This window comes from Paralichthys olivaceus, chromosome 14 (assembly GCF_024713975.1).
Source record: "Paralichthys olivaceus isolate ysfri-2021 chromosome 14, ASM2471397v2, whole genome shotgun sequence".
In the NCBI taxonomy this organism is placed as follows: domain Eukaryota; kingdom Metazoa; phylum Chordata; class Actinopteri; order Pleuronectiformes; family Paralichthyidae; genus Paralichthys; species Paralichthys olivaceus.
The window spans coordinates 9,016,319-9,044,110 of NC_091106.1; the positions used below are offsets into that span (position 1 = coordinate 9,016,319).

Here is a 27,792-nt window from a genome sequence, read left to right on the forward strand (position 1 = left end):
TGATTAATAAAAAAAATGTACATATCTACACGTTCTAAATCGACACATAAATTCTTCATATTGGCAGCAACTGCTGACATTGAGCCCGTCCCTCCCCAACCCCACCCGAAAAATAAAAATAAATAATAAAGTTGATCTTTTTTTTTTTTCTTTTTTTCCATTTGACAGTTGCTGAAGTCTAAAGCTGAAAAAGGCACTTTCTCCAAACGGAACTAGAAAGAATTCAAACACGTACTAAAAATAATTAACTCTAGTGTTGAACACGTCGCGTAGTTTTTTTTTGTCATTGTACAACAATTACACCAGGAGCCCCTTCCATGTGTCCACTAAATTAAAACAAACAAATGAAGAAGAAGACAGGGAAACGAATGAAATGCATAGGAAGACACTTCTGCAACTAGTTCTACAGTGAAATGTTTACCAGTGCCTTGTGTTTCCAGCCAACCGAAGCAACTGTCACTGCCAGTGTAAGCCAGCTTGTCAAAACTTAAATTAACACGGGGAATATCTGGAAATACTGTGGGGTCACGACTGACACGACAGTTTACTAACATGCCGATGCTCCCCCTGTTTCACCCACCACCGGGGTGTGAAGGCGTAAGGCTTGGTTGCACGGCAACACAGCTGTCTGCTATACAATGTAGTCCATCCTGTTTATGCTGTTTGCTGTCTCCAAGTCTCTGTTGTCCTGTTTATTAGTCCAATTAGGGTGTTTGGACGTGGAGTTGGGGTTGGAGATGGGCGTCTTCTCGTCTCTCTCCACCAGTGTGTATGCTGGCTGTTTGGCAAAGCGGCCCTTCTGCAGGTGCCTCTCCTTGTCGTCCTCATCCCCCTCGGGATGATTTGTCCTTATTTTGGCAATGATGGAGTTCTTGTTTTCATAGTCCTTGATTGCCACCGGGAGGCCCACATGCTTCTCTATAGGGTTCTTGATCTGGTTCAGCTGCTCCCGCACGTTGTTGGTCGTGTTGTCCTCAGAGACAGCGGCCGACGCGCCGTTGTGGTTGCTCTGTTTCCGCCGACGGCGCATGCACCACAGCAAGATTGAGACCAGCACGAGGACCCAGATGACGATGAAGATGGAGCTGAGGAGGGGCACAAGGTAGTCTGGAGGGAGGAAGACAAACACAGATTAAAGAGGTGCGACAAATAGAGATGATTGAAACCCCAGTTAAACTAAAACACGACAGGTTTTATTCATTACGACACCAAGCTTGCTAAATCATTAGCATGCTTTTTCCTGTGCAACCTGAGCTCTGAACAGGGGAAGGGGCCGCTTCTATTTGGCTGTGATGGCAGTCTGCTGTCACCATGTTGATAAATGGAGGACACATGCAGGAGTCTTGCAACAAGTCGAGCCAGGCACAGAACGAGCCAATCCGAAGCCACGTAGCCAATCCTCTTTTCCTGACTACGTCCTCGATAAACACTGTTTACAAGCGCCATGAGATCACAGCCCCCGGTGGCCGGGCTGGCTTTATCTTCTTATCTTTTCAAATCCATAAAAAAATCCATGCATGTGTGTGCAAGTCTGGAAAACTGCATAAAGCAACAAGCTGAGTTTTGGATGCGGTTCATACCAGTTTTGCTGGGGCTTGGCATCCGCACCTCTGCGATGGCAGAGATGATGGTGTTGTTCCCGTTGCGTTTGCTAACCAGGTCAATTATCCTGTCTGTGATCTCTTTAATGGGGCTCCGGTCCAAGCGATGGTCGTCTGTTGCCTGGAAGTGCCAGGAAGAAAAGCGAGGTTGGAAATCTGTCTGGTCTGAAATTGATTGTGTTTACTTGCTGTCAAACTGATGAAATTAAACAACCAAACCTAAAAATCTACCACATAACCCATTAGAGCACGTCTCAGTGCAGCTAAGAACGTGTGCTGCAGGCTATAAATCAACATTTTCCTTTTTCTGAGTGTGAGTTAATAGAGGCAGACCAACACATGGCAGGCTGGGATTGAGAGAGGGTACTTACGATGCAGACGTGGATCTCGTTGCTGGCTGAGAATGAGGGGTCACAAGTTATGGACACAGAATGCTCCAAGGAGAAATTCTTCACCACGTACAAGTGCCTCAGCTGCTTACACACTTCCTCTACGGTCAAGCCCTGGATGAGAAGAAGAAAATGTTAGCGCACATGAAAAAGCAGAGGTGGGTCAGGAAGAAAAAACAAAAGGCTCGGCCTGTATTTTGGCAGCAGGCTCAACATGCTATCTGGTTGGGATCCACCGTATTTAGATTAAAGACCGCAGACTCATATGCTTGTCACTATCTGCCGTCATGCTTGTTAGACAACTGGCAAGTGATGATCCTGTGTGGTGACAGAGTCGCCAGTGGTCCTGTTCAGCTCAAATCCATATGATCCTGAAATTAATCTGGTAGTGCGGTCGGAGTTAAGAGGGGATTGGCGCAGGCTGCAAACTCATGAATGCCTGATTTTCAGGAAGACCAAACCTTGGATGGAGGAAACTCTGCTCGGCTTTTTCTTCCTTCCTTTCTTTCAGGAGCACATTTAAATTCATGACCGGATTATTTAGAGTCTTGGACGGGAAATCTTTCTTAGCCCATGAGGGATGGTTGACTACATATGAAAACCTGATCTTTCACAGTTCACTGCTCCTTTTCACTGAAAGGGTGGTGGTGGAGGAGAGGCGTAAAAAATGACCACAAAACCAGTTTAATTCAGCGCCTCCCGCCCTGGTGCTCTAGGTAACTCACTCGAGGCATGTTCTCCTTGTTGAAGGTGAAGGTGATGTTGGCGCAGCTGTTGTCCTGGTAACTGGAGCTGGGGTGGCATTTGGTGGGGGGCGTGGGAGGGTTGGAGCGCCAGCACTCTCCAAAGTTGGGGCAGGGCTTCACAAAGCAGTGGCCCTCCCTGATGGGGACGCAGGTCTGACCCGAGGGACACCCGCCTTGACCTTTGACACCCAGCTTGCAGGACGCGGGGCCGCACCACATCTGGAGAGAAGAACATGACAGAGGATCAGTGTCGCAGACTTTTCTTTGAATGAGACAAACAAACACAGGGCTGATGGAACTGAAGTCATTCAAGTACATTGCTCTAAACAGGCAATGTCAGTCTGACCTCCTTTTTGTTTCAGAATAAAATAAACAGCTGATAAACTGATTTCCATGAAACTTTGCTCAGACATTCATGGTTCCCAGAGGATAAATCACACCGACTTGATTTTTCTCTGGCAAATTTTTGCGAAATGTTATGACAAACGTTGGCTTTGGGATTCATTCTATAAAACCCCCCTTTTTCAAATCAAACCAACCCAAAGTCTTGAAATATTTTCTAAACACAAGCAGCCACACAACAATTTAGACCACATTAAATAGACTAAAACTGGCTACATTTAGTTTTTGATCAAAGTCAGAAAAAAAAGGTTTGAAAAAGTTAAACTAAAAAGATCTTAAGCCAGATACATTAAAATCACCACCACACAAACAGTTGAAGCCAGATTCTGGCACCAAAATAAATGTGTGTGAAGCAGTGAATACCAGAGATTCAACACCCAGCCCTGAGCAGGACTGTGAAGTGGAATCAGTGACACCGGTTTTTTCCCAGTCAAGGATATTAGTCACTTTGTAAAGATTCACTACAGTTTAAAGGAAATGCTTCTATAATCTGCATGAAACACACAATCTACTGGTAGAAAAAGAAAAACACAGATACGCATGTATTCTCATGTCATGGTGGCCTAAACCGGGCCTGGATCATTTTTAGCCCATGATGCATTTCTTCCTGGGGCGAGCCATTTGAGAGGCACCATTGTTCACCTGGTGGGTTCACACAGTGTAATAATAATAGCACCACTTCATGCCTCTGCTGTAAATCAACCAATCGTCGGCCGTGGCATCTGATACTTTTTATTTTAACAGAGCGTTTTGTTTCTTTTCAAAACATAATTTATGTATAGAACTGACTCCGCTCCTCCCTGTGACGGAGCGTGGTTGTGCCCTGACATGGCCGACCTGAGACATGTGAAGATATCAGATGCAACCACCCATGCAGCATTTCTTCTGTTTATTACAGTTCTTTTCCACAGCCTATTCTCCCACGAGTAAACAATGACATCATGTGTATCACAGCTGCACGGAGTTCTCATAAATGCCGTTCTTTACTTTTGCATTACGCATGCATTTAGTTTGTTTGTTTGGACGTACCCTTGTGCACACGACTTTCCCATTGACACAGTGGCAAGTGTTGCAGTCTTCTTCCCATTTGAGTCCATCAGGGGCGACGTGTCCGTTAACAGAGCAAGGTTTTCTCGTCACTGTTAAATAACAGGGTGTTAGGAATATACAAAAAAAGAAATGGGGTGTTTATTAATGTTATATCATTTTATGAGGACTCTTACCTTCATGACATAGGGGCCCCGTCCTGTCTGGTGGACACAAGCAGCGGTATCCGTTGATCTCGTCCACACAGCTTGAGCCGAAGGCACACGGAGAGGACTGGCACTCATTAATATCTGTCAGGGGGAGAACGAGGGGTAAGAGACAGCTCCTTCATGAACTAAAGGGCAGAGCCCGACAGCACGCAAATATTGGGTTAAGCAGTCAGCACACAAATCTAATTCCTCAGCTAAATTCACTAAGGTCATGTGTCATTTGAACAGTACGTACACATACGCACCAGTTAATAAAAAACAAGCAAACATGCTTTAAATCAGCCCTGGACGGTTTCTGCCTTGTGCAGCTTTATTAAAAGCAGCATCATTAGCAGGTATGCAGGCACTAAAGGCTGGACTTAGCAGAACAAAGGGTTTGCAATGGGAAAGAATGTGGCCATCTGAAAGCCTTTAAGAGGGAAAACAATCTGAGTAATCAGTGTCAGAGAGCATGGCTGATTTGCTGTTGGCCTGCTAAGCCGGTTTCCCCCGGGGACAGCAGCAGGGCCCGCAGAGGTGACACCAAAATGGCTCGGCCTGGCCCGCAGCCCAATGCACAGATAATTGGCCGACTAGACCTTCCATTTGGAGCAACTGGGACCGGGACCCAGGCCTGCTCTGACTGACGGCTCCAACAGGGGATCAGGGAGGAGCGGGAGGCAAACTTAATACTCACTGATCCGACAGTCTGGACCAGCGAAGCCTGCGGCGCACTCGCAGCGGTACCAGTTATCCCCATCCACACAGGTTCCACTGTTGTAGCTGCAGAAAAAAAAGAGGGACAAGTGAGACTTGAGTTTGTATCTCAGGATGCCCGCAGGCCTGCACACTGAAGTCTATCCATGCTTCTTTTATATCAAACCATTTCAGGCTGGAATATTCTCACATATAATGAGCATTCTCTAAAGCAATTAAGTGTGTATTGACAAGCGTGCATGGATTTGGGAGAGTGCTCCCATGGCGTGAGGTTATGTAAGAGTTGCATCTGGGAGTTTATAGCAGAAAGGGTTAGCTGAATGCATCGCAGGAATGGAAGGGTGTATGCCTTCTTGTCAGCAGGAAGAATGGTGAGAAAGAACGCCTGCAGGTGAGAGACGATGACACAGAAGGGGAAGCCTGTTTACATCTATCTAAAGCTACTTACCATGGGTGGGGACTGCAGTCGTTGGTATCTGAATGAAAAAAACAGAGAGAGAGGTATGAGTGCACATGACAGCAAAGAGCACGTCTGAGCTTGCGTGTGCAGAGGCATGTTGGGCTGGTCGGGCCTCAACTGATTATGCTGCTTTATTAACAACACAGAGCAAAAGAACTGTCGACTCTCACTCTGAAAAAAAACTCAGTTCCACCTCCCACAACACCCCTGCTGCTGCTGCCGCCGCCTACAACACCTACACACCCAGATTCCCTCCTCGGCTATCTGGGAATTTATGTTTCAGAGTACAAGCATACACAGGGGCAGGGATCCAGGGGAAATGGAGGAGGGCTGCAGAACAAGCCGACATGTCACTGTTTGGACAGGAATGCGACGACGAGAGGGGAGAGAGGGGAGTGTGTTGGATGAGGAGGAGGGAGCAGGAGAGGGGGCTGGAGAAACATCTGTCTCCACTTTCCTGAGCCCCTTTCTCCCTCCTCCTCCTTCTCCTCTCATGGCCTGCAGCAGCCAGGGGGGAGACCAGAGACAGAGGGATTAAAAAAAAGGTACGAGATGAAGGGAGGATGAGAGAGTCAAATTTAATCAGATGCAGGACTTCACCTCTGCACCGAGAAGCAAGAGGTTTATCATCATTTAATAGCAATAAACGTCCACTGTTTTCCCTTCCACTCCCCTCCCCCTTAAAGAGCACTTACTCTGCGTGCACGTGGAACCCTCCCAGCCTTCCTTGCAGACGCAGGTGAACGACTCCCCCATCACAACACAGGTCCCTCCGTTCTCACACGGGTTTGGAAGACAACTCGAGTTTTTAGCTGAGACAGAAAAAGAGAGCAAGAAACGTTTGTCAGTGGGTTTTCGCCCCAGACATCACAAAGGATTATCAGGGCAATCATAAATCTTAAAACATGCACAGGGGGGCTGCTGTTGGTTACAGTTGGATTTCCCTTTTTCTCTAAGCAAATCTGCATTCCATGACTTTGAAGGGGATTGTCAGAGCAATCAGGGATTTTAAATGGATACCTGTCAGCACTCACAGGAGGGGGAGGAATGGGCAAGGAGGGATCATGAAAGGAGAGGGGGCGTTGACAGAGCGAAGGCATAAAAACTGTTTGTCATCCTTGCCAATCTGACAAATCTGATTAATATCCCAGACAAGACAGAGCTCTCCCACAAAGCCTCTTCTTTTTATTCTGTGTGTGTGTGTGTGTGTGTGTGTGTGTGTGTGTGTGTGTGTGAGAATATGGAACATTTAACTAAGCTGGCCTGACTGTGTGACTTACCTATGTTACACGTCGCACCCTCCCACCCAGGAGAACACTTGCACTGGAATGTGTTTCCCTCGTCATGGCAGGTGCCACCATTATTGCATGTGGCTTCATCACACTGACTTTCACCTGGAGGGAACATTTCAAATCTTAGGGTTGTTTCAGATGTACACCCACATGAGACTGAAAAAATACACAATGTATAGGAGTAATTATATACAGCATTAAACACATACCATCAGCCTGCACAGACAGACTATGGGTGTGGAATAACAAAAAAAAAGGGCTCTTACGGGAGTGGCACGTCTTTCCCTTCCAGCCATTCTTACACTCGCAGAAGAAGTCAGTCACCAGGTCTCGACATGTCCCTCCATTATGACAGGGGTTGGTGCTGCAGTCATCGATGTCTGGTGGAGACATCGGACGGGAGGTTGATTTATGTGCAGCACATCAAACAGACTTTTTGTTGAGACATGGATTTAACAATCCCACGAGGTGCTGCTTTGTTTTGACATCACAGAACAAGCAGTACTACTCACTGATCTCGCAGTGGTCGCCCTCCCAGCCGTCGCCGCAAATGCACTGGTACACGCTGACTTTGTCGATGCAGGTGCCGCCGTTGCGGCATGGGTTACTCTCGCAGTCATTGATATCTGAAATGTTTTTAAAATGGGATAGTTTGATTGAGCATGTCTCAGATAAATCCCTTTGAGTTGTGCTTTTGTGTTGCATATCGTAATCTTACTCTCGTGACAGTAGGTGCCTCTGAAGCCCTCTTGGCATTCGCAGCTGAACTGGCCCCCAGCCTGACTCCGGCAACGGCCATGAGGTCCACACACATTCGATGAAATGTAACGCTCTCCTCCCGGTGTGCTGTTGGATGCCACAGCCACTGTGCAGCTGTCGATCACTGCGGAGAGTCAAGGCAGTTACACAGTCAAACAACTGGCAAAGCCTGTTTGAACAAAAGCTTGTTCCAAATCCTAAAATGCAGTTTGTGTCTTCCAGGTGATATTCAAAAGAGTGAGAGTTATATAACCATCCATTAGTCTATACTTAATAAAATATAACCAACAGGTGACAGAGCGGAATGATGAACAAGTAAGAGGTCTTGTAGATATTGATTGATTCTTAGCCCCTCAGGAAAATAGTATCACTGTAGGAATGTGGAAAAAACACTGAGAGAGCGATAAGCTGTTATGCTTTCATAAGCAACTCAGAGTGATCTTTGACACTCTGCACTGAAATCCCTTCCTTTCACCCTGTCTGATCAGGTTAGGAGTAGCGGGGGTGAATCCGCTTCCCTGTAATCATTTAATTCTTGCCAAGAGCACAGAGAATCCCACCGTCTGCTATCTGACTCCGTGGTTGGTCCACTCACTCAATTACACATGCTCACACAGAAAAATGTGCACATTCATTGAGGAGGAAAAAAAGAGGGAGCCCACCAAGTCATTACCAAGAACACACACAGTCACAGAGCCTTCTGCCAGATATTCAACGAACTCAGAGGAGGGGAGAATCATTGGAAAAGCTTTACCGAGGAGATGGAGGGGGGGGTAATCATCAAGGAATCTACACCAAAGAAAAATAACTGCTCACCTTTGCCAAGAAACTTCAGAGCACAAAACTAAAATATAAGAATTGGCCTCGTGGGAAAAATGTGGGCAGAGTGCTCCGGCAAATAGTGACGGCCTGGCCTTATTCAGCACTTTACTGCAGCACGCTATGCAGATCACTTTTCAGAAATGTTCTGGAAAGAGTCAAAGAGCAAAAAGCTTGTGGTCGCTGCCTGCAGGAGACGTACCTTTACACGTGGTGGTGCGACAGTGGTCTTTGAGGTGGGAGCAGTTTTTGCCCTCGTAGTCCTCGGGGCATGCGCAGTAGTAGTCTGTGGCCAGGTTGAAGCAGGGCGCTCCATTCTGACACGGGTTGGGCAGGCAGTAATCGATATCCAGCTAGGGCAGAAAGGTATTGAATAGAAAGCAGTGAACCTGATAGCTGACATAGTTTCTGCTACACTAAACAGAGTAAAACCCACAGCATCCTCCCTACAGGCTGTGCCAGGAAATAACACACGCACAGCGCTTTGAGGGAAGGGGAAAAACAAGGCAGAGACATAGGAGCCGTCCTCTGAGTCTGGGCTTCAGCGCCGAGGAATGTATCCCGCTGTAGCCAGGAGCAGCTTCAACAAAGCACTCCCTTTTAAGAAGGACTGTGGAACAACAGCCATTTAAAAGGGTGGGGCAGGAAAACTTTACAACGAACTCAAAGATACAGCAATGCTGGCAGAGAGGGGGGGGGGGGGGTAGGGGGGTGTAGGGGCTTAAGATGAGAAACGATAGCGAGGAGGATGCGTGCATGTGTGCGGGATGGTGGAAGTTGTGTCTCACCTGGCAGAGATTTCCTGAGAAGCCAGCCAGACACAGACACTGGAAGCCATTCACTTCGTCCTGACAGTGGCCGCCGTTCAGACACGGCGAGCTCCCGCACTCGTCTATGTCTCTCTCACAGTGCTCACCGGCGAAGCCAGGGGGGCACACGCAACGATACCCGTTCACCAAGTCCTGAGGATGCAGAAATAGGGGTTAACCTTGCGCACCTACTCCAAGTTTCATTAACAGCTTCGACAGGGTGGGGTCCCAAAACAATAACTGTCAAACCAGGGAACAGAACAGAGCGAGGCAGAGAGGGAGGTGGGGGCTGCGACAAGTTTTGGAGGAAAATTATCACAGCTCCGCATTTATTTCAACACATTTTCCTGGCACCAACTCAACACAATTATGTTTGTGGTAATTCAATCTAGTGTGGTCAAGGAACTTGTGTGTCCCTCCCTCAGAAACCCCTCTGAACCTACTCCCCTCAGATTTGATTTCAGAGAGGAATTCCACAACAATTCTTCTGTCCTTTTGGAGAGAACACTTTATTGCAGCTATTTATAAAACCGCTGTGAATGTCTCAGGCTGTAACCCCGGAAAAAAATGGAAAAAAAACAATAAAACAAGCTGGCAAACAGAGTAGTGATACTAGATAAAGAGATAGTCATGTTTTTGACCCTACACGTACCTTGCAAGTTCCTCCATTCTGGCACTGGTCCTTGCAGTCGTTTATATCTGCACAAGAAAACAAATCTGAGGATTAATTCTGAACAGCTTGACTAAATAGTCTGTCTTTGAAAACAAGTCTGTGCTTTATGTTTCCCATGCTAGGGGCCTTTAAAAACATTGTCGGAGCTAGAGAGCACTCTGCAAGAGTTGGATAACGGGGCTGCAGAATCAGTGCAACATGGAGTATTGAGCAATCCCGTCTGCTGCCAAGTGAAACTAGTGCTGGGATTGTTTTGAGCCACCTCTAATCACCACAGCCTTGGCCACACACGGGGCTAATAATAATACGGCAGTTTCATACTGCAGGGAAAGGCTGCACTCGTCCAACTTTTGGCTTTTATGCTTTTTCATGTTACAGCTTTAATTCAGGCTGAAAGGACAGGAAAGGAAAAAAAGAAAGACTGAAAGAAAGAAAAAGGGGGCAGGAGTTGGACAGGTGTCCCATTCCACAGCTGCTGCTGACAGCCTTCAACTCACTGATGTCGCAGTTCTGCCCTGTCCAACCAGGGACGCACTCGCAGAAGTACCCGCCAATCAGGTTGCGGCACGAGTTGGCATTGACGCAGGGCTTGCTATCGCATTCGTTGGCATCTGGACAGGGAGAGAAGGGGGTTAGATGCATGTGCAGTTGACAGGCGTGAAGTGGTGGAAAGGGCTCAGGTGGCTCACCAATCAAACATGTCTTCCCTGTCCACTGAGAGGGACAGTGACATTTGAAACCATTGACCTGGTCCTGGCAGGTGCCTCCATGGTTACAGGGGTTTGGAGAGCAGTCGTCAACATCTGTACAAGAGAATCAAAATCTGGTTACCCCGCATGATATTTCCTATAAGAGTGCTCATATTCGATGGGTGCAGGCTGAGTTCAATCTCACTGATGGTGCAGGAGGGGCCGCTCCAGCCGAGCGCACACTGACATTCGTAGCCTTGACTGGTTTCTGAGCAGCTCCCTCCATTAGAGCATGGATTGGATAGACAGGCATGTTCCGCTAGGAGGAGAAAGGAGGACAGTTTTGTGAACAGGTCACACACACACCCCTGTGAGTCATTTTAAGAAGGAAAATTCCACCCTTCAGTACTCATTTTGTCACTTTGTGAAACTTTAAATCACCAATTTTTACTTTTGTTGAATAACCTTTACCTTTTTTGGCAGATATTAAGATGGTTGTACGTCTGCTATTGCAGCTGCCAGGTCGAACATTTGCCATCATCTTCCTAATAAAACTAATCAGATGTAAAAATGCATTTCAGCCTCTGACTCTTAGCCCTAGAAAACCTCTCACTCCTCTGCTCCGGGACGACTCTGTCAGCAGCAGACACCCAGGGGTCGACTCCTTCCTTCACCCATCACCTACTCCCCCCTCCTTTTCCTCCCTCCCTGCCCCCAAAGCCCACTCAGCCCCCCCATCTCACTCCCATTACCCGCCCGGCAGACCACACCACCAGGAAATCATCTTAATGCTAAGTTGACCTGGCCAACGCACCGTGACTTCCCTCTGACTCCCCGCCATTCTTCTTCTGAGAGGCGGCACAAGATGAGAGAGTGGCGGGAGGGAGGGTGAGGGAGGATGGTGGGGGCAAGCTCAGCACTGCAGTTCCTCCCTTTAAGGACGAGTTAAGGATGAGTGGGTCCCAAATGAATCCAAAATGAATAATTCACTCAGGGGAATAAATAGGCAGTTGGAGGTGATCAGTGGATGGCTCTTGGTATGCCGGGGGGAGGAGGGAGGTGAGAGGATGTGGTGGTGCACCGCGGGGCCTCTGTGCTACAATGGCCTGACGTATCCCCCCTAGGCTGCGGACCTCCTGTTACGAAGGGCACGGTTTCCTGACATCTCCGCAGTTAAGCTGTCAGCACCCTTCGAGGCTCGGATTTAATGAGGAAAAAAAACATCATCTCCTTGGTAAGTGTTCGCAGCAGCTGAACCTTAGCACCACACCCATATGTCTGGAGTGGCTGAGGAGTGAAGGGACGAGTGGCCACTGAGGCCCAGACTGGTGGTTTACCTGATGTGGGGGCCACTCGTGCTGGAGTGGAAACTAATTATTGCCACCTCCTCTGATTACAAACCGAAGGCACCTCTGACCTTTGGTCTGCAGACTGAACGAGACCACAATCTTAGCTCCGATTATAACTGCAAAGTTTTTAGATCAGATATTTTGTTTAGGATTTCACTTGCACAACTTTGGGGGCTTGTGATAGATGGATTAAACACAGCAGCCAAGATATCCTGATTTAAATCCCTTTAGTCATCATGTCCCATTTTACCCATAATGCAGCTCAATTGCATCTTGGGCCTGACCCTACACACCTGGTTAAGCATTTGAAACAGCAACTCCACTTCATAACTTGTAAAGATCAGAGAATCTCAATGAAGGATAGAAGATGGTTTTCCCTGTACAAGTCAAATTCTTTGAAAGCTCACTTGCAATTACCTAGCAAGAAATAAGGGAACTATAAGTTTCTTGCAGTGCATCACTGACACTCACCTCTCTCACAGTTGGCACCAGAGTAACCATCAGCGCAGGTACACTGGTACTTGTCAGGTCCCGTGTTGATACACGTCCCTCCGTTCAAGCATGGCTGATGAGTTCCACAGTAGTTCAGATCTGAGGAGAGTCACATTTAACACAGCGTTAGTTATTAGTTCTGACACAACACAGGCCACTCCCACAGCAACTGAATGAAGAGACGAGGAATGAACCTTTGTCGCAAAGGTGGCCGCCCCAGTTGGTGTCACACAGGCACTGCCAGGGCTCCACACAGGTGCCATGAACACATCCTGGGTGGGGGATGCACTTGTCACAATACTGGCCCTGCCATCCATACAGACACCTGCAAGACACAGAGTCAAGTCATCAGCTTCAGAAAAGTCAAAAAATCTAAAATAATTAATCTACATACATGCATATACAAATACTGAGCACAGCCACATCAGATAATCCCAGCGGTATCTGAAAATGCTAATATCTTAATCTTTTGTTTATTCCAAATTCCTTCACAAGAAGTACAGCGATAATCTGAACTTAATGAAGTACACATCAGCGTACAGAGCGTGGTGAAACAAACAAAGAGGCAGTATTCTTGCTCTCACAACTGGGCTGCCTCTTAAAAGACCACAAATGAATCTTAAGTAGCAGGGTGTTTATGCAAGAGCTTTTTAACAATACTTGGGGACAGGCAAACAGAGGAGCATTTAACATTTCACCAAACAGAAAAAAACAAAGCACTAAATTACAGTTCCAATGGGACCTTTAGCACGGCTAACATTAGCATGCGGCCAGACGCTCCCTTTAACAACACTCTGCCTGTGGCTTGGCAGTGACGACATCTTTGCAGGGATGAGTGTTCAGCCCTCTTCTCTGCTGCTCATCCTCGTTCCCATGAGTCAAGAGTCCGGCCCGCGCCCAGAGGCTGAGGAGGGGAACACAGCCTGCTGGCCACTGAGATGTCTAGGTCCATAATTACACTGATAATGCTGCCCTTTAGTTCCTGGGCTTCATAATTGAGACGGCAATCCAGGCTGACTGATAAGTCTGCTCTTTAAAAGGTGGTGAAGTGGTGATACAGTCGTCGCTGTGGAGCCAAGTGACAGGAAACAAAGTATCCCTCTGGGGGAGCGGTGCACTGATTAGCCCCAAGAAACGGATGGACTGTAAAAATAAACGCGGTGGTTAAGTAAACTTCAGTCTGTGATTAAAGAGGCTATTCTTAAACGTGTGCTAATCCGCTCCATGAGAAGCGGAGCAGGACTCCCCAGCAGGATCCCAAATCATTTATCATCACGCAGCCAAATTACTGCAGAATGTGACATTACATTGTACAGCACTGTTGATACAGAGATGATTTCTAAGATAAAAAAACCCTCTTAATAACCTGCAGGTTGTGGCTGCACAGTTAATGATTTTCAAACTCGTTTTCTATCGAGTCAATCTTGGTCCACGGGTGCACTGTTTGATGTTAGTGTATTAGTAATAATGAAATCTGCAGGTATCATTAAAACCCTTGCTAAAAGGAAATCACACAGAGCGTCATTGGCCGAGGCTCCGCTAACATAAAATCAGTGACACAGGCTGCCCCTCGCCTGCAGCCAATGTTGCTATGTACTACTGTTGTTCAACACTGCTCAACAGCTCAATGATGGGAAAACTGCTCGCTACAACAGCAGTAGAGCTTGCTTGGAGAGTTTGTTGGCAGAGTGAACATAAACAGTTCAACCCAGAGCTTTAAATATAGCCACACCTGTGCAGAGACTAAAGCGATTCAACCTGTTGTTCTGCCAGTGGCCACACAAGCACTTACAAGAAACCTGATGATGTCAAAAGCTTGGGAAAAATAACAAAGCTGGTGCACAAAGAAAAAAAAACAAAAAAAACAAACCTGATCGTCCCTGTGCTTGATTCATGGCCAAATCAGACAACTAAGAAAGCAACCAGCGCATGAGCTGTGGAAAGAGTTGGGTAATGCAGGGCCTCCTCCAGGATGAGGCTGAGATACAACTGTGACTGCACACAATGCCCAAGCTCTGATATCCATCTGCGCCTGGCTTTTCCTCTGGCTGTGTGCATAAACAGCATTAGGAAGCCATTAGCTACACAAACAATTCACTTTAAGGCTCATCCAAATGTTACACGCGATTTGACTGATAACACTTCCCAGTCGTTAGGGGGAAACACATAGGCTACATTTCCAACATGGAGTCTTGGCAGTGGAGACGCTCCTTTCTACAGAGTGGCAGCTTCGGGTAAAAGCTCCACAAGAGATTTACAAGCAGCTCAGTCTGCGTTTCTGCTAAAGCCTGTGTACTGATAGTCTCTTGGCCAGGAAATGGAGCACGTACAGGGAGCGATCCATGTCGTGAGAGAACCGGTGCTCATTCCCTACATATCCCAATGATCCACACCACAGCCTCCAGAGTAAGTATGTGTGTGCTTGACATTTCACATACAGTAAAAAGCCAGAGCAGCCTCTGTCACTTACTTGCATCCACCTGGCTCCTTACATGATCCATGTTCAGTGCTGCAGCCTTGTCGACATATAGCTGCAAGATAGAGAAGAAGAGTTGCCTGAATCTGCCTGGTAGCTATATTCAAATTTAGCTCCAATTTAATTACAGCAGTAAACGATATAATAATTACTACCCTCTATGACATTTCAGTCTGTGAGAATAAAGACAGCTGACAACAAAAAAATAAGCCGGCCCTGTCATATAACACAGTAAAATATTTAATAAGAAGTTACCCAGGCTGAGTTCCTGAGAATTCTTTTTTTCCCTAGTCATACAGTCTATGAAAAGCTTTATTTGAACAGAAAAGGAAACAGGCAAATGCAGTGGGAATTCAAAACACACAACAGACAGTGTATCATGAATCACAGCTCACAGTCAGACTCATGTATATACTAATCAGACTGTCTGAGGCTGATCTGCCACCACAGCAGGGCCTCACCTGTGTTGCAGTCAGGTCCAGACCAGCCTTCCAGACAGGTCTTGTTTCCATTGTAGTCGCATGTGTAATGCCCGAAGAAGTCATCCCGTGGCCGACAAAACTTGTTGCAGCCGAAGCCGTAGTAGTGCTCATCGCAGCTGACCCGGATCTGGTACTCGAACTGGGCCACGGGGCCATTGTGAGTCAGCTTCTGCCAATGCGGGCTGGGGTTGATCATGCCGGAGTGGGAGCCTTTCTCTATCAATTTTCCATCTGCGCCTGAAACATCAGTTTTGACAACATCAACCTCAACTGCAAAAGTCTTGTTAAAATATTAGATTGAGGTGAGGTCGGGTCAGGAAGGGAATAGTTGAAGGGCAGAATCCTACATTGAGCATTTGGGAGTTGCACTGTTCTACATGATCATACAGTGGGAACCAAAAAAATGCCCCAGAAATTCTTACACAAATTGCAGAAGAGCTCTGAGATAGCATTATATATAATTAAAAGCAACCATGTGAGCTGGAGAGGAAGAAAAGTACAAGGAGGAAATTAAGAAAAAAGGAAAAGACTGTCTGTAATGAGCATGCTTAACTGCTTTTTTTCTCACGCTCCCTCTGCAGCTCTCCCTGGATGGTTTCTGATTCTCAGGTTTACAGCTAGAGGATATTACTGGTCCTAGACGCTGCGTTTTGCATCTGCCCAGGCGAGGACAGAACCACAGTCACCATAAATTACAGCGTTGAGGACACCAATGCCACAGTCACTGCTGGGAAGCCTGCCAGTGTGCCATCAGCACTTTCTCCCAAGCTGCCTTTCTCACATACCTTCTTGTACGAACGGCAGACAGAAAAATCAGAGACTGAACTCTTTTTTCTTCATGCTTACAAGTATCTTTCTACACTTCAGATGGGGAGCAAAGGCCCAGCTGATGTACAGATTGTGCAATACTCGGGGGGATTTACAAACATACAGACTCAGCCACAGAAACCGACTTATTTTCATGTCAAACATAAAGAGGTCACGGCTCTGTCAAGCGAGCAAGGACTGACCTGGGAGCCAAGGGCTGTAATGAGCTTCACACACAGAGCAAACACTCTCTGAGCAAACATGCTCAGCCCAACCTCCAGACACTACTGACTGTACACACACACACACACAAACCCCATGCATTAGCACCGCTCATTCACCCGCACACGTAGCACTCGCTACTCCGTATCTAAATCTTCCACCTGGGAGAGAATGAAAAATGTGTCACCACTGTTATTTACTGTGCTCACACGAGCAGAGGTGGCTGACCGCTGGGTGAATCGCTCCTCTGTGTAGTATGATGCAAGGAGTATGGGGGGGTGGCCTGCTGTCATTTATTTACTGTGCTGTGGTGTATATAAGAGGGGTGGTGGTGGGGGGGTGCACTAAAATCGCAGTACCTAGTAACATTTCGCAGTGGTCTGGAATCCAGAGCTTAGCTGTGTGGCATTTCTCTACCGACTGCTGGCCTGCAGTGTCGGGAGTAGCACATTCATGCTACCTGCTGCCTGGCTCAGAGTTACACATAAATCAGATGAGCGTGATAAAACTTATAAAGGTCATGCTGGAGCATCAAATAAGTTCAATAAAGAGAAAATATAAACTTTAAGCTTTAAAAAAAAAAAAAAAAAAAAACTACCTAAAGTGTTGGAAAACACCAACACTTTACATTTTCTGAAGCAAAACTTTTAAATATCAGTAAAATTAATACAAATCTGAAAGCTAAACTTTTTTTCTTTGATTCCTAATAAAAGATTAAACATCAACTAGGACAAATGGAGCTAAAGCAGCTGTGAACTAGGCTGGTGGAGCTCAGAGGGGCTTAACCAGCATTGACTGTGTACATACAGGGGGCTTTTCACACCAGTGCCCTAATAGGTCTCTGGGGAGCGGCAAATACAGCAGAAAAGGCCGAAACCTTGCTGACGTCGGACGGACCTAGGTAAACAAGCCCTCCCTCAGCTGGAATCGAGCCGTAGTCAGTCTGAGCACCAACCAGCAGAAACCCCACAAAGTTAACAAAGAAACCAAACCAGGTAACCAGGATTTAGATCCACCACCACATTTAAGCCCCACCAGCCACAGTCTGACAGACATTTGCTTCACTGCACATGCTCTGGGCTCAGCCCACCTGTGCAAGAGGTAACTTTAAGCTGTGGGACAGTGTAGCTCAGAGGCCTCTGCCCCCCCACATTGTGCCGGCGGGCAGGTTACAGTGGCGGTGCTGGGCGGCCAGATGAACTCTGTGTTTCACGCCTCAGTGACAGTGAGACAGTGTGACCCTGACCCCGGCTGGCAGCACCTGCCATCAGTCATCCCCCCCAACGAAAACATTTTCATAGTCCTCTACCTCACCACACGTTCTCCCTGTCTGACCCCCACCACTGTCTGCCCTGTCCCCACTTTTGCTTCTTCCCCATGAATCTCCCACCTTACAGGCACCTGCCAACACACTTTCTGCACACAGACACACACCACCAGTGGACCATGTGGAAAAAGACAGGAGGTTCGGGAAGAATAAACTACTTTTTCCTGACTCAACACGACTCCTTCCATGCAGATGATGCCTTGAGGGAGGGAAGGGGAGAAAGAAAAGAGAGGGGAAGGCATGCTCAGTACTCACCACTGGTTTCATTGCTGAAGTCCAAGGCTTCCACTATCAAAGTGTAGGACCTCTGAGGAAGACAAGACAAAGACACAAGCAGTGTTAGCCAAGAACGGAATCATCAAGCAATCACAGGATCATAAAGTCATTCAGTGATTAAGTGATAAATGTTTTGTAAATGAGAACAGAATGGTTGATAGAGACTTTGTTTGTTAGCAACCATGTAAAACTAACTGTCTGGGGTTCCTGCAGGGGTTTCCCTTTTAACAAGTATCACATAAACATACATCACCTTATCAACAGTCAGGTTTGATGTAAAATAAGCACGGGGAAGTACACATTTCCCTTGTTTAGGCCTCAGGAAAAAAAACAGAGGTTTCATCTCCCTCTCAGTGAGTTAGTTTACAAAGAGACCTAATACAGAAGCTGCTAACTTACAACAATGGTCCTGTTGATCTGAAGTGAGGATAAGCTTGTGGTGGGGCAGAGGTCTCTGCTTCCCAGCAATTAAGACACTGAAGATAGTGTGGACAGACACTTGCGGTGTGTTCTACCTGGACACCCAGCAGGGGGGCGTCAGAAAAAAGAGCCTAAAACAGCCCGCAGAGGACAGACTCTCGAGTAATAACTTTAAAAAGTTTAAAAATAATTTAAAAAAAAAAAAAAAAAGAATAGCACAAAGAAAAGCATACTTCACCCTGCAATGCCAAAAATATGTCTTCATCTCAGCCATGTTAACTTGCTCTCCTTAGAAACTGCTTTTTCCAAATACAGTTTTTTCCACATATTTAGAAAATGTGGCAAGTTTAGGCAGTGGATGATTTCCCATGTTCTGAGAAAACACAGTGGGTTTTGTTTTGCAATGTATAAGGGATTGTCAATTTCATGCTAATTTATAAACCTCTGAAAACGTGCTATGAAACCTCTTTTTCAGGCGAGACCCCAAAAAAGAAGTGAATGTGATTAATGGTTAGGTAAAACAAATTTACAGGACAGGAGAGAGACTGAGTGAGGATATTAGTGAATGAGTGCTACACTCTGGAGGGCCTGTCTTGATTTCAGCACTCCCAAAAAACGCTTTGTCTGATTCAGGGTCTTTAGCGCTCACACCAATATCAGCTTACACACTCACAGCCTCCTGTGCCACAGTCATGAGGGAAGGAACAATGCATCTGCGAGTGTGCACGGCGAACTAGGGAGAGAAAGTCCACGATTGTGAGAAAGTCTAATCCACTTACAGTGTTCGAGCATCCACTAGAAACACCTACTTGTTATATTCACACACGCTCGCCCCTAGCAGTGCTGCTTGGAGGCATTTCAGAAATTCTGCATCGCTGCTATGTTCCTGCTTTACTGCCATGACTTCATGGTAAACAAAGCTGCTTGAAAGGAAACCCCCCGTTCACTTCCCATAGAAAGAAAGAAAGGGAGATGACTCAGTCCTGAAGCTTTACCTTGTTTTGTCAATTCAACTTTCAATCTTTCCCGGAGCTATCTTGTCTCATCCTGTGCCAGTATTTCACAGCAATCAGGGCAGCTATTATTTGAGATGCAGGCTGGACAGTGTATTCTGACTCACAATGGGCTGCAATCACTTGAAATGGAACATGAGTCAGTGGTAATGTGATACCTAATCTTCTTTTACTACAACAATTACAACTATATATTAACACTGAGTACAAGAGTCAAATTCTCTTTTAGCAATAAGCTGTGGCATGTTGGTGTTTTTCCAGATTGTGCATCTGCATTTGAATGCATCATTTCCAACTGCACTTCCACATGGACTCTTGAAACATTCTTGTTTGGGACAACAACCAAAAACATACACATTTGTGACACATCAATTTACCAGTGGTGAGTTCATCCTGAAAACAGGAACTCAAATGCAAGATTACTGATCATGTGGGCAGAGGACTACATCAGTTTCCTAACCTTTAATTTGTCACCATTGCAACAGTAAATTGACGTTGATATGACTAATATGAGAAGTAGTTAAGCATTTGTAATCTACTGATCACATTTCACTGACCTCTCAAAACAAGGACAGCACATTATCCTGTGGTTACATTAGGGAGAAACAACAAGCATGATCTACCTGCTACACAACACATCTTCACTTTCAAGGACTAGTGTGGAAATAAACAATCATTAAAACACTTTGTGGTGGACTGTTGTCCGCAGTGTTGCATAAAGTTATTGGCTGATTCCAGACAGATTTACACACCCATATCTTGCACCATTTGGACTTGCCTCAACACGGGACCTACTGCAGTGCTGTGATCATAATCATCATCATCATCAGAAGATGATTTATCTATTTGTCATGCATTCACATGATAGTGGCCCACAAGGAAAGTCTTGGCACACAAACTCCTGCATCAATAACTGCACAAGTAAAATGTCATAATGGCTCAATTTAACTAGTAGCCTCACCATTATTGGGATGTTTAGTTCCAGAGCAAATAACTGCTCCCAGAAACTGAGATACCGCCTGACTCCTTATTCACAAACACCCCATAACTCCTCAGTGGTTATCAGCTTGGAACCGTCTGCCACTGCCAGGTTCACTTTTCCCAGGCTCCCAGCTGACTCACAACTTCTCTTTGAACTACAGAGCACTCTCTCTCTCTCTCACACACACACACACACACACACACACACACACACACAGACACTAACACACACATCCAAGTGCAATAAGTGTGGCCATATGTCTTCTTATCTTTCCTGGCCAAGTAGACACTGTCCAACAGACAAGTAACATAAGCGATAAAGATCATTCCAGTTCGAAACACAATGACTGGCCAAAGAACACTACTGAATTCTCTCAATAGGGGAATTTTCCCAACACACACAGACACAAAGGCTTATCAGCCTGCCCTAGTCTGAAAACTGAGCCATCTGATGTATCATTACGAGGAAATCTGACAAAATAAAGGAGAAGTATGTCTCATGGAAAAACACGCTAAAGCCAAAGGTCTAAAAAAAAAAAAAAAGGCAAGGCACAACAGATTAGACTGGTCACGGCCTCCACTCAGCACAGAGGAAATGTAAACAGCCCAGTCAAAAGAGATGTTGACCTTCTGTATCAGTTTTCCTGAGTCAATCACTTCAATAGTATCAAAATGAGATCGACACGATGATTGAGACGTGTAAGTAACACACCATGTTTGCCATAAACCCGAGACCCGGTCAGGAAAAGACAACTCAAACAATCGCCTTCAAAAGCCACTGAGTTCACTGATGGACTGGGAGGAAGGAACGTGGTGTTTGCCAGGAGATTTTCATCACAACAAGGAGTTTGAGTTTGTCACAACAAATGTTGTACAATCAAGAGCTCATTAAAATATCTTGTAAAGGTGCATGAGCCCACGATTCAACAGAACCTCGCCCCAATGAAAGAATCTCATCTTTTGCCAAAGAAAACAAGAGATAGTGCGAACAGATTTTGGATCCATTGCAAGTCAAACAAGATCAAAACATGGGAGCAGGAATGAAATTCATATATAGCATTTAACTGAACAAGCAACCAGTCATCTGTGTTTTTATAAGGGTCACACACCAGTAAGAGAAACAAAAACAAGTCAGTGGATCCCATTTTAAAGTATTTTCAATGCATGTCACATTTCCATAAAGCTTTACTCAACTGATAAGCAGCAAAGCATTAGAAGCCCTCGTGTAACATGACACTGAAACACTGAAAACCCCTTGTTAAAGTAAGACAGGGTGAAGTGGGGTGAGGAAAAGAAAACATTTCTCTTTTCTTTTTATCAAAATAATTTGCACTTAACTGCCACAGCAGAGTATGCGATGCGATATAAACGTCATCACTCCTGCAGCTGCCGTCAACACGCAGAACGACAAGGCGGACTATTGTTCTGCGACTCACCTGATCAGTTTGTCAGACTGCTTTGATTTGTCGTCAAATCAATCAATCATGCAAGCACATCCCAGGTCACAGAGGACCTGCCAGCACTGTGTTCAGTGTGAGATAGAGGAAATATATTGCTATGAAAATATAGGCATAATTAAATCTGATGTGAGAACAATGAGGAGTCAGATCAATTTAAGCTCCAGATGAAAGGTGAGGAATAGCTCAAAGAGGGGCAACACTAGCAATCCAGCAGATTACTGCTCACAGATCCTCAATTTTACATAAAAGAATAGAACTGCTTCAGTTTAAAAAAAAGAAAAAAAGAGGGGCCTCTCTTTTTTTTTTTTTTTTTTTTTTATTAAATAGGTGGAACATGAGAAAACTTGCTGAGGTGGCCAGAGACAAGGCAACAGTTTGCCTGAGAGCAAACTTCATCGCTGCTGAGCCTACTACAACTGCTTCCTGTTGCTTGCCCTGCACTGGCATTACAGCTGCACAGCCTCTATTATGCTCCGTAATCCTCACTGTAGTCACCGAGGGCACACCATTGTCCCTGCTTGATACACTGTGAGGACCTGGGTCGCCTCACTGGTGGGATCCATTGGCCGCTCTAAAAACACAGACGCGCTCATGGTAAAAGATGCCCGGCCGATGGCATTCAGCCGGACGCAGGGCTCTCGCCCTACCTGAACTAAGCACATCTGTGTAGCCTCATTAAGTGCAGCAGTTACTGTGGGTGGCAAGGTTAAAGCGATGAAATGCCTGGGGTCCAACCGAGCGTGACTTAAACAAAGCCCTTGGCCAGGACAAGAGGCCAACTTCATGCAGCTCACAAGAGAGGATGGGGAGGGAGGGAGGGAGGGAGGGGGGCTGGGGGGGCTTCATGAACTCAGAGTACCCAACAACCCAGTTGCACCACACTGCCATCTGTCCACAACAGCCAATCAACTTATGAACAGGACAAAGAGTGATATCATACCTAACCTGACGATTGTTCATGTGCACTGAAGTAAAGCACTTCAAGTGAAGGAGGAGAGAATCGAACGAGCCACTCTGGCCTTTCACAGATCTCATCCTGGGACCTTCGCTTGTATTAAGATGTGTTAATCCAAAAATGTGTCTTAGTGGATCCATTGACTGTACAGAAAAAAAAATCATTGTTCATTTTCTACAAGTTCCACTGGATTGGTTCTGGTATCTAACATGACAAGAGTTTCCTTCAGTGGTTCAAGGACATTTTGGGAGAAGAGTCCTGTCCTCAAACCTGTAATGGTACAAGTTTTGATTTCAATGTCAATAAGTGTTGTTTTCCAGTTTAATGGTTTTCAAACAGTAAGATGAAACCCATCTGGCCCAGAGCATTCATGCCAACCTAGTGTTGCCATAGTATGAGCATAAACAGAAACCTTTGTCTTCAAAAAAAAAAAAAGTGTGAGGCGCCAGTGTGTAAGTGGAGTGCAAATAAAAAAAAATACAGAGAATATCAAATTGCATACTGAGAAAACAGTTTAACTGGTTATCAGGAGAGAAAACAAACATCCACACTCACTGCTCTGCCCTACAGGTACACACACACACACAGAGAGAGAGAGAGAGAGAGAGAGAGAGAGAGACAGAGAGTGAAACGTACATGACAGGAAACCGTGCACCATCTTCCAGTTATTTCACTCAATTTGAATGTTCGAGGCATCACAGCGCAACAACTTCCATCAAGATTGAGGTAAAAATAGCCTTGATGTAATTGGACACACACATACCAGCAGACTGTGCCTTTCACCCATAAGGCACAGTGGAGGAGTTTGTGGGCCAAGCTGTGGGGCCAGTCAGTCTGTGCTGCAGCCCTACTTTTTTGCACAACACCGAAATGTTGCTCCAAGCCTGACAAATCATATCTCTCACAGGGCTACAACACTCCCACAGGCCTGTCAGGCCCATTTATTTACTCTGTGAACAGAGAGCTGACACTGGAGGAAACCAGAAAGGGGTTTTTTTCACTGTGGAGAAAGTGCACCGTGCAACATGAGCAGCTGCCGGGGAGGCACAGGAGGAGAAATCTGAAAATGCAACTCATCCAACTTTTTATCTGTTCAATCATGTCAGTTGAGGGGAAAATACAAGGGAACATATTCAAGAGGCATTGTACTAAGTTGCACCCAATTGATTTGTATGTGATAGTGACGTTTTCAAACAGGGGAATAAACAAAAAAAAGTACCTCTCTCTTTAAATGTTTCTTTTATTAATTTTGGTGGGTTTGCAAACTGCAGCTCATAATTTAAGGTCCATTTCTGAAAGCCGAGGTTTTCTGATGACTAAGCATGCAAAGTAGTTTTAACACTGAGATTATTTAGACAGAATGGACAGCTCTGGGTCTGATGGAGAAAAATACCTGCAGCTGGTTAATTGGCGCAGATAATGAGGAGACCAGGGGGTCCTTCCTCAAGAGGATAATTCAACAACCAAGAGAGAAACACATTCTTTGCTTGTTGTGCTTTCTGAAATGACTGACGGACAGTAATTGCACAGAATTGCCCTGAAAACAGACATTTTCCCCTCTTTTCCTTCATCCCCCCCTCCCCTTTTTTTTTTTTTTTTTTTGGAGAAGCGGGGTCTGGAAGCGCACAAACTCACCGGCCAGGCAAAACTGAAGGGCAAAACTATCCGGGATTTGTCATTCCTCACAGAGCTCTTGAAAGAAAAGGTATTCCCTCCCAGGACGGGCGTAGATACCATTCCGAAGCTGCAGGGGCCCGCAGCAGAGACCCTCGACTGGTATTCCTTCAGGCAAACTTTAAAAAACGTATCGCACTCGTCCCGCGTGCACTTTCTATCCCCCATGTTCCGCGCGCCGTCACAACACATGCCGCTCAGCAACTCTCCGTTCACATTGTGCATGGATAAGATTTGCAACTCGAATTGTCCAGTTCCCTGGGACACCTGTTGGGAGACAGAGAGGGTGATCGTAAAGGAAAACTTTCAAGGAACAATAAAAAAAAAGTTTCAAACAGTATTCAAAAAAACTTGAGCTGTTGTGGAGTTTTAACTGCGTGGCACAATTACGCATGAGGCATGGTTCCATGTTATGTTTGCGCACATACATATAACGCGAACACGCATGTAAATCAAAGTACATCCAGACAGCGGACCCTCCCCGCTATTTTCTCTGCACTACAGTCCACATACCTTGGCTAGAAAGCACAGCAAAAAGGCAGCGACCACCGAGCCCCGTCTCAAAATCATGCCTCCGGACTGCTGTTGCCACTCGATTGTACTAGTCGTCTGGCCGACACACGGCACCAGAGCTCTCCTCTGGTTTGAACATGCACGAGTGGGGAACGACACTGATCAGCGGAGCGCAGGTTCCACATTCATAGAGGAGACCTCTTCCTAGTTGTTGTCCCGCAGCCTCTCCGAGCGTCTGCTTCTTCTCCTTCTTTATCCCGCGGCTTCCACTTGTTGCTGGGGGAAAAAGTTTACACAGTAGCCATGCGGCAGCCGAACCCACTGCTGACTGACTGACTGACTGACTGCTGGTCCGAGCTGGAGCTGGCTACACAAGTTCAACATGGAGGGGAGTGTCCCCCCGTAGCCATGTGCCTCCATATTCATGAGCAGAGCGCACTGAGCCCGCCCCTCTCTCCAGATAGCAGGATAATCACATACTCTACTCCGCTCACAAGGACTCTTTGGCAGTGTTGAGATGTGTTGGAAAATAATAAACCATGGCCTGCAGTCACATTGATAATCATAAGTCATTGCAAACCACAAACCAAAACATAACTGAATTATATTTTCAGACAAGCATCAATTTATTCCTCCCCCCTCCTTCAGGAGACCTTATCTTCCTGCGTCCTGCATTAGTAGCATACTCAGCTCGCCACAATTTATACTATTATTTTACCCCATAAAGATTTATGTCAGTTTAAAAAGGTGGGCAGACCCAGCTCAGTTTTTACTCTCCTCTACATTTGTGCCAACGTGTAAGGTATTAAATCATCTCGGATTATAAAACTGATCTTGCATCAAGGCCAGTAGCTGAGTCAAGGGCATTTTGTTAAATGCACGGTATGATAGACATCTTTCAACATGTAATGAAAGCCTTGGACAAAGAGCATTGAATTCCAGAGGCGTAAATATTCAACAGCCACACATTTCCAGCATGGTTTTTTTTTCTTATTAGTTAGTTTTACATTTTGATCTTGTGAAAATCAGATGAATTCTTTGAGTGTGAAAGTTAACAACATCATGGTATCTGGAGTGCACACAACAGTGCCCCAGAGTGGCAGCCCTGAAAGTTTTATGCCTACTTGAGGATTGTCCCACATTCCAAATTGCTTGCAGTGTAATTCTGCTTCCAACAATCAACCTCCAGTTTATGTTAACACATAAAAGTGTGAGTGAAGCCGCTGCGGACCAGACTGACAGACTGCTGAGAGACGTTATTCCCCCATCCCTATGGTGTCGGAGGGCAACTGCGACCAGGTGTATCGCTGCGAGAAGGTAATCTGTGAAGTGGATCAGTGACTACTATGAGAAGATGAGAACCTCCGCCCACCCCCAACCCACACCACCCCTGTGGTTAGTGATTTGTGAGGACCAATTACACAGGTCATTCAATGGGTCACAATCAAGGAAACACAGTTGGGAACCGCGGCATTGCAGAAAGAGGAGTGTTATCAATGAGTTACTGCATAACGTTTCACCATCACACTTTATAGCCATTTATGAGGGTGTCACACGTCTCACCTGTATGTGTTTCAACCTGATAAGCAGTGAGGAATTTTCTTTACTATTTTTGTTAAAACCGTACAAGTAGCTAAGGTCCAGTTGACTTTTTTCCCCCTGAGGCAGCAAAGGTTATCTTTAGTTTGGATGCCACAGTGACACAAAGATGTAACTTCTACAGAGATAGTCCCAAAATTCCTCCAGTATCTGGCTTGAAAGAGTTTAACAGGTGTATTAGTAGGTGGTTGTGTTGGCTTGTATGCATTCACAGTCAAACAGGGACGTTTCTGTGTGCAACTTCCACCGTCTCAGATCACCGCTGTCAATATTCAGATGTCACGTTTCCTGTGGTTGAACTTCAAGATGAAAGGTACAGCTTCCTCCCCGCCTGCCGCAGTCGCTGAACTGATAGACATCTCAGGTTACAGGGCTCGCTGAAATGCTCTCTCTGTGTAATTAGGGTTAATTGGAGACGTTTTTAACCTTAGGGAGCATTTCTCTTTTTTTGCCTTGATGGCAAACGCCAAAATAGAGATTTTAGATGGTTTTGGGGCGAGGGGGTGGGGGTGAGACGGGATCCCGTCTCCTGTGCCCTCTTGACCTGCCCAGAGGTGATGCTTGTGTTGTGATGATGACTGAGGAGGGGGAGAGCAGTTGTGGAACTTAAGTTCATTGAAAAGCAACCATGAGATATGTGAACCAATTGGACCGTTCTAATTGAGAAAACAATCACTTTGACATTGTGCTTTTGGTTTTGAGGGAAACTGTTTGATGTTGGAGTTAGTTTAACACCAGTTAACACCAAAATGTGTTTTATTCATTTTGTTCAAGTCAGACATTCACAGAAACATTCCAAAATGTCAACACATATTAAATGAAACATGTGTCTTTTTCACAAAACACCGTATTTAGGCAAGAAAGGATGTCTCCTTTCTTACTGCATCTCTACCACTTGACTGCCACCTTCCATGCTAATCGTACAGCTAATAGGTATCCAAGCAGCGTGTTCGCTGTTGCCTACATGCTTATAGGCAACAGTGAACACGCTGGTCTATAGTTGTCATGGAGTACAGACAGGGTTTCTCCTCTGAGGCCATGGTGCTAATCTCCTGCAGCCTTAATGTGATTATGGTAATGATCACACAAATGACCCCTGGGCTTTGGGGGATCCATGGTTCACACATTCTCACACACAGACTGCACAGGCACTCT

General features: G+C 45.8%; 1 protein-coding gene across 1 annotated transcript; it reads right to left on the reverse strand.

The window, feature by feature from the left end:
- Positions 1-167: 167 nt before the first annotated feature.
- On the reverse strand, positions 168-27,792 carry jag1b (jagged canonical Notch ligand 1b). Its single transcript, XM_069539118.1, has 26 exons — positions 25,039-27,792; positions 24,487-24,792; positions 18,002-18,053; positions 15,370-15,627; positions 14,903-14,963; positions 12,627-12,757; positions 12,412-12,531; positions 10,797-10,910; positions 10,592-10,705; positions 10,400-10,513; positions 9,882-9,928; positions 9,209-9,382; positions 8,623-8,773; positions 7,561-7,725; positions 7,355-7,468; positions 7,109-7,222; positions 6,831-6,944; positions 6,246-6,362; positions 5,539-5,566; positions 5,071-5,156; positions 4,362-4,475; positions 4,168-4,277; positions 2,716-2,955; positions 1,973-2,104; positions 1,581-1,722; positions 168-1,107 (listed from the first exon to the last, which is right to left on the reverse strand). The coding sequence occupies exons 1-26, from the start codon at positions 25,093-25,095 to the stop codon at positions 632-634; spliced, it is 3,651 nt and encodes a 1,216-aa protein (XP_069395219.1). The 5' UTR covers positions 25,096-27,792; the 3' UTR covers positions 168-631.

What these genes read in the sequence shown, in the direction of transcription:
- jag1b (XM_069539118.1), bottom strand. Translation starts at nt 25,095, where the DNA reads ATGATTTTGAGACGGGGCTCGGTGGTCGCTGCCTTTTTGCTGTGCTTT. An exon ending in CCTTCAGTTTTGCCTGGCCG is followed by an intron (nt 18,054 to 24,486) that starts GTGAGTTTGTGC and finishes TGTCTTCCTCAG; the next exon opens with AGGTCCTACACTTTGATAGT. An exon ending in TCGCACCACCACGTGTAAAG is followed by an intron (nt 7,726 to 8,622) that starts GTACGTCTCCTG and finishes GACTCTCCGCAG; the next exon opens with TGATCGACAGCTGCACAGTG.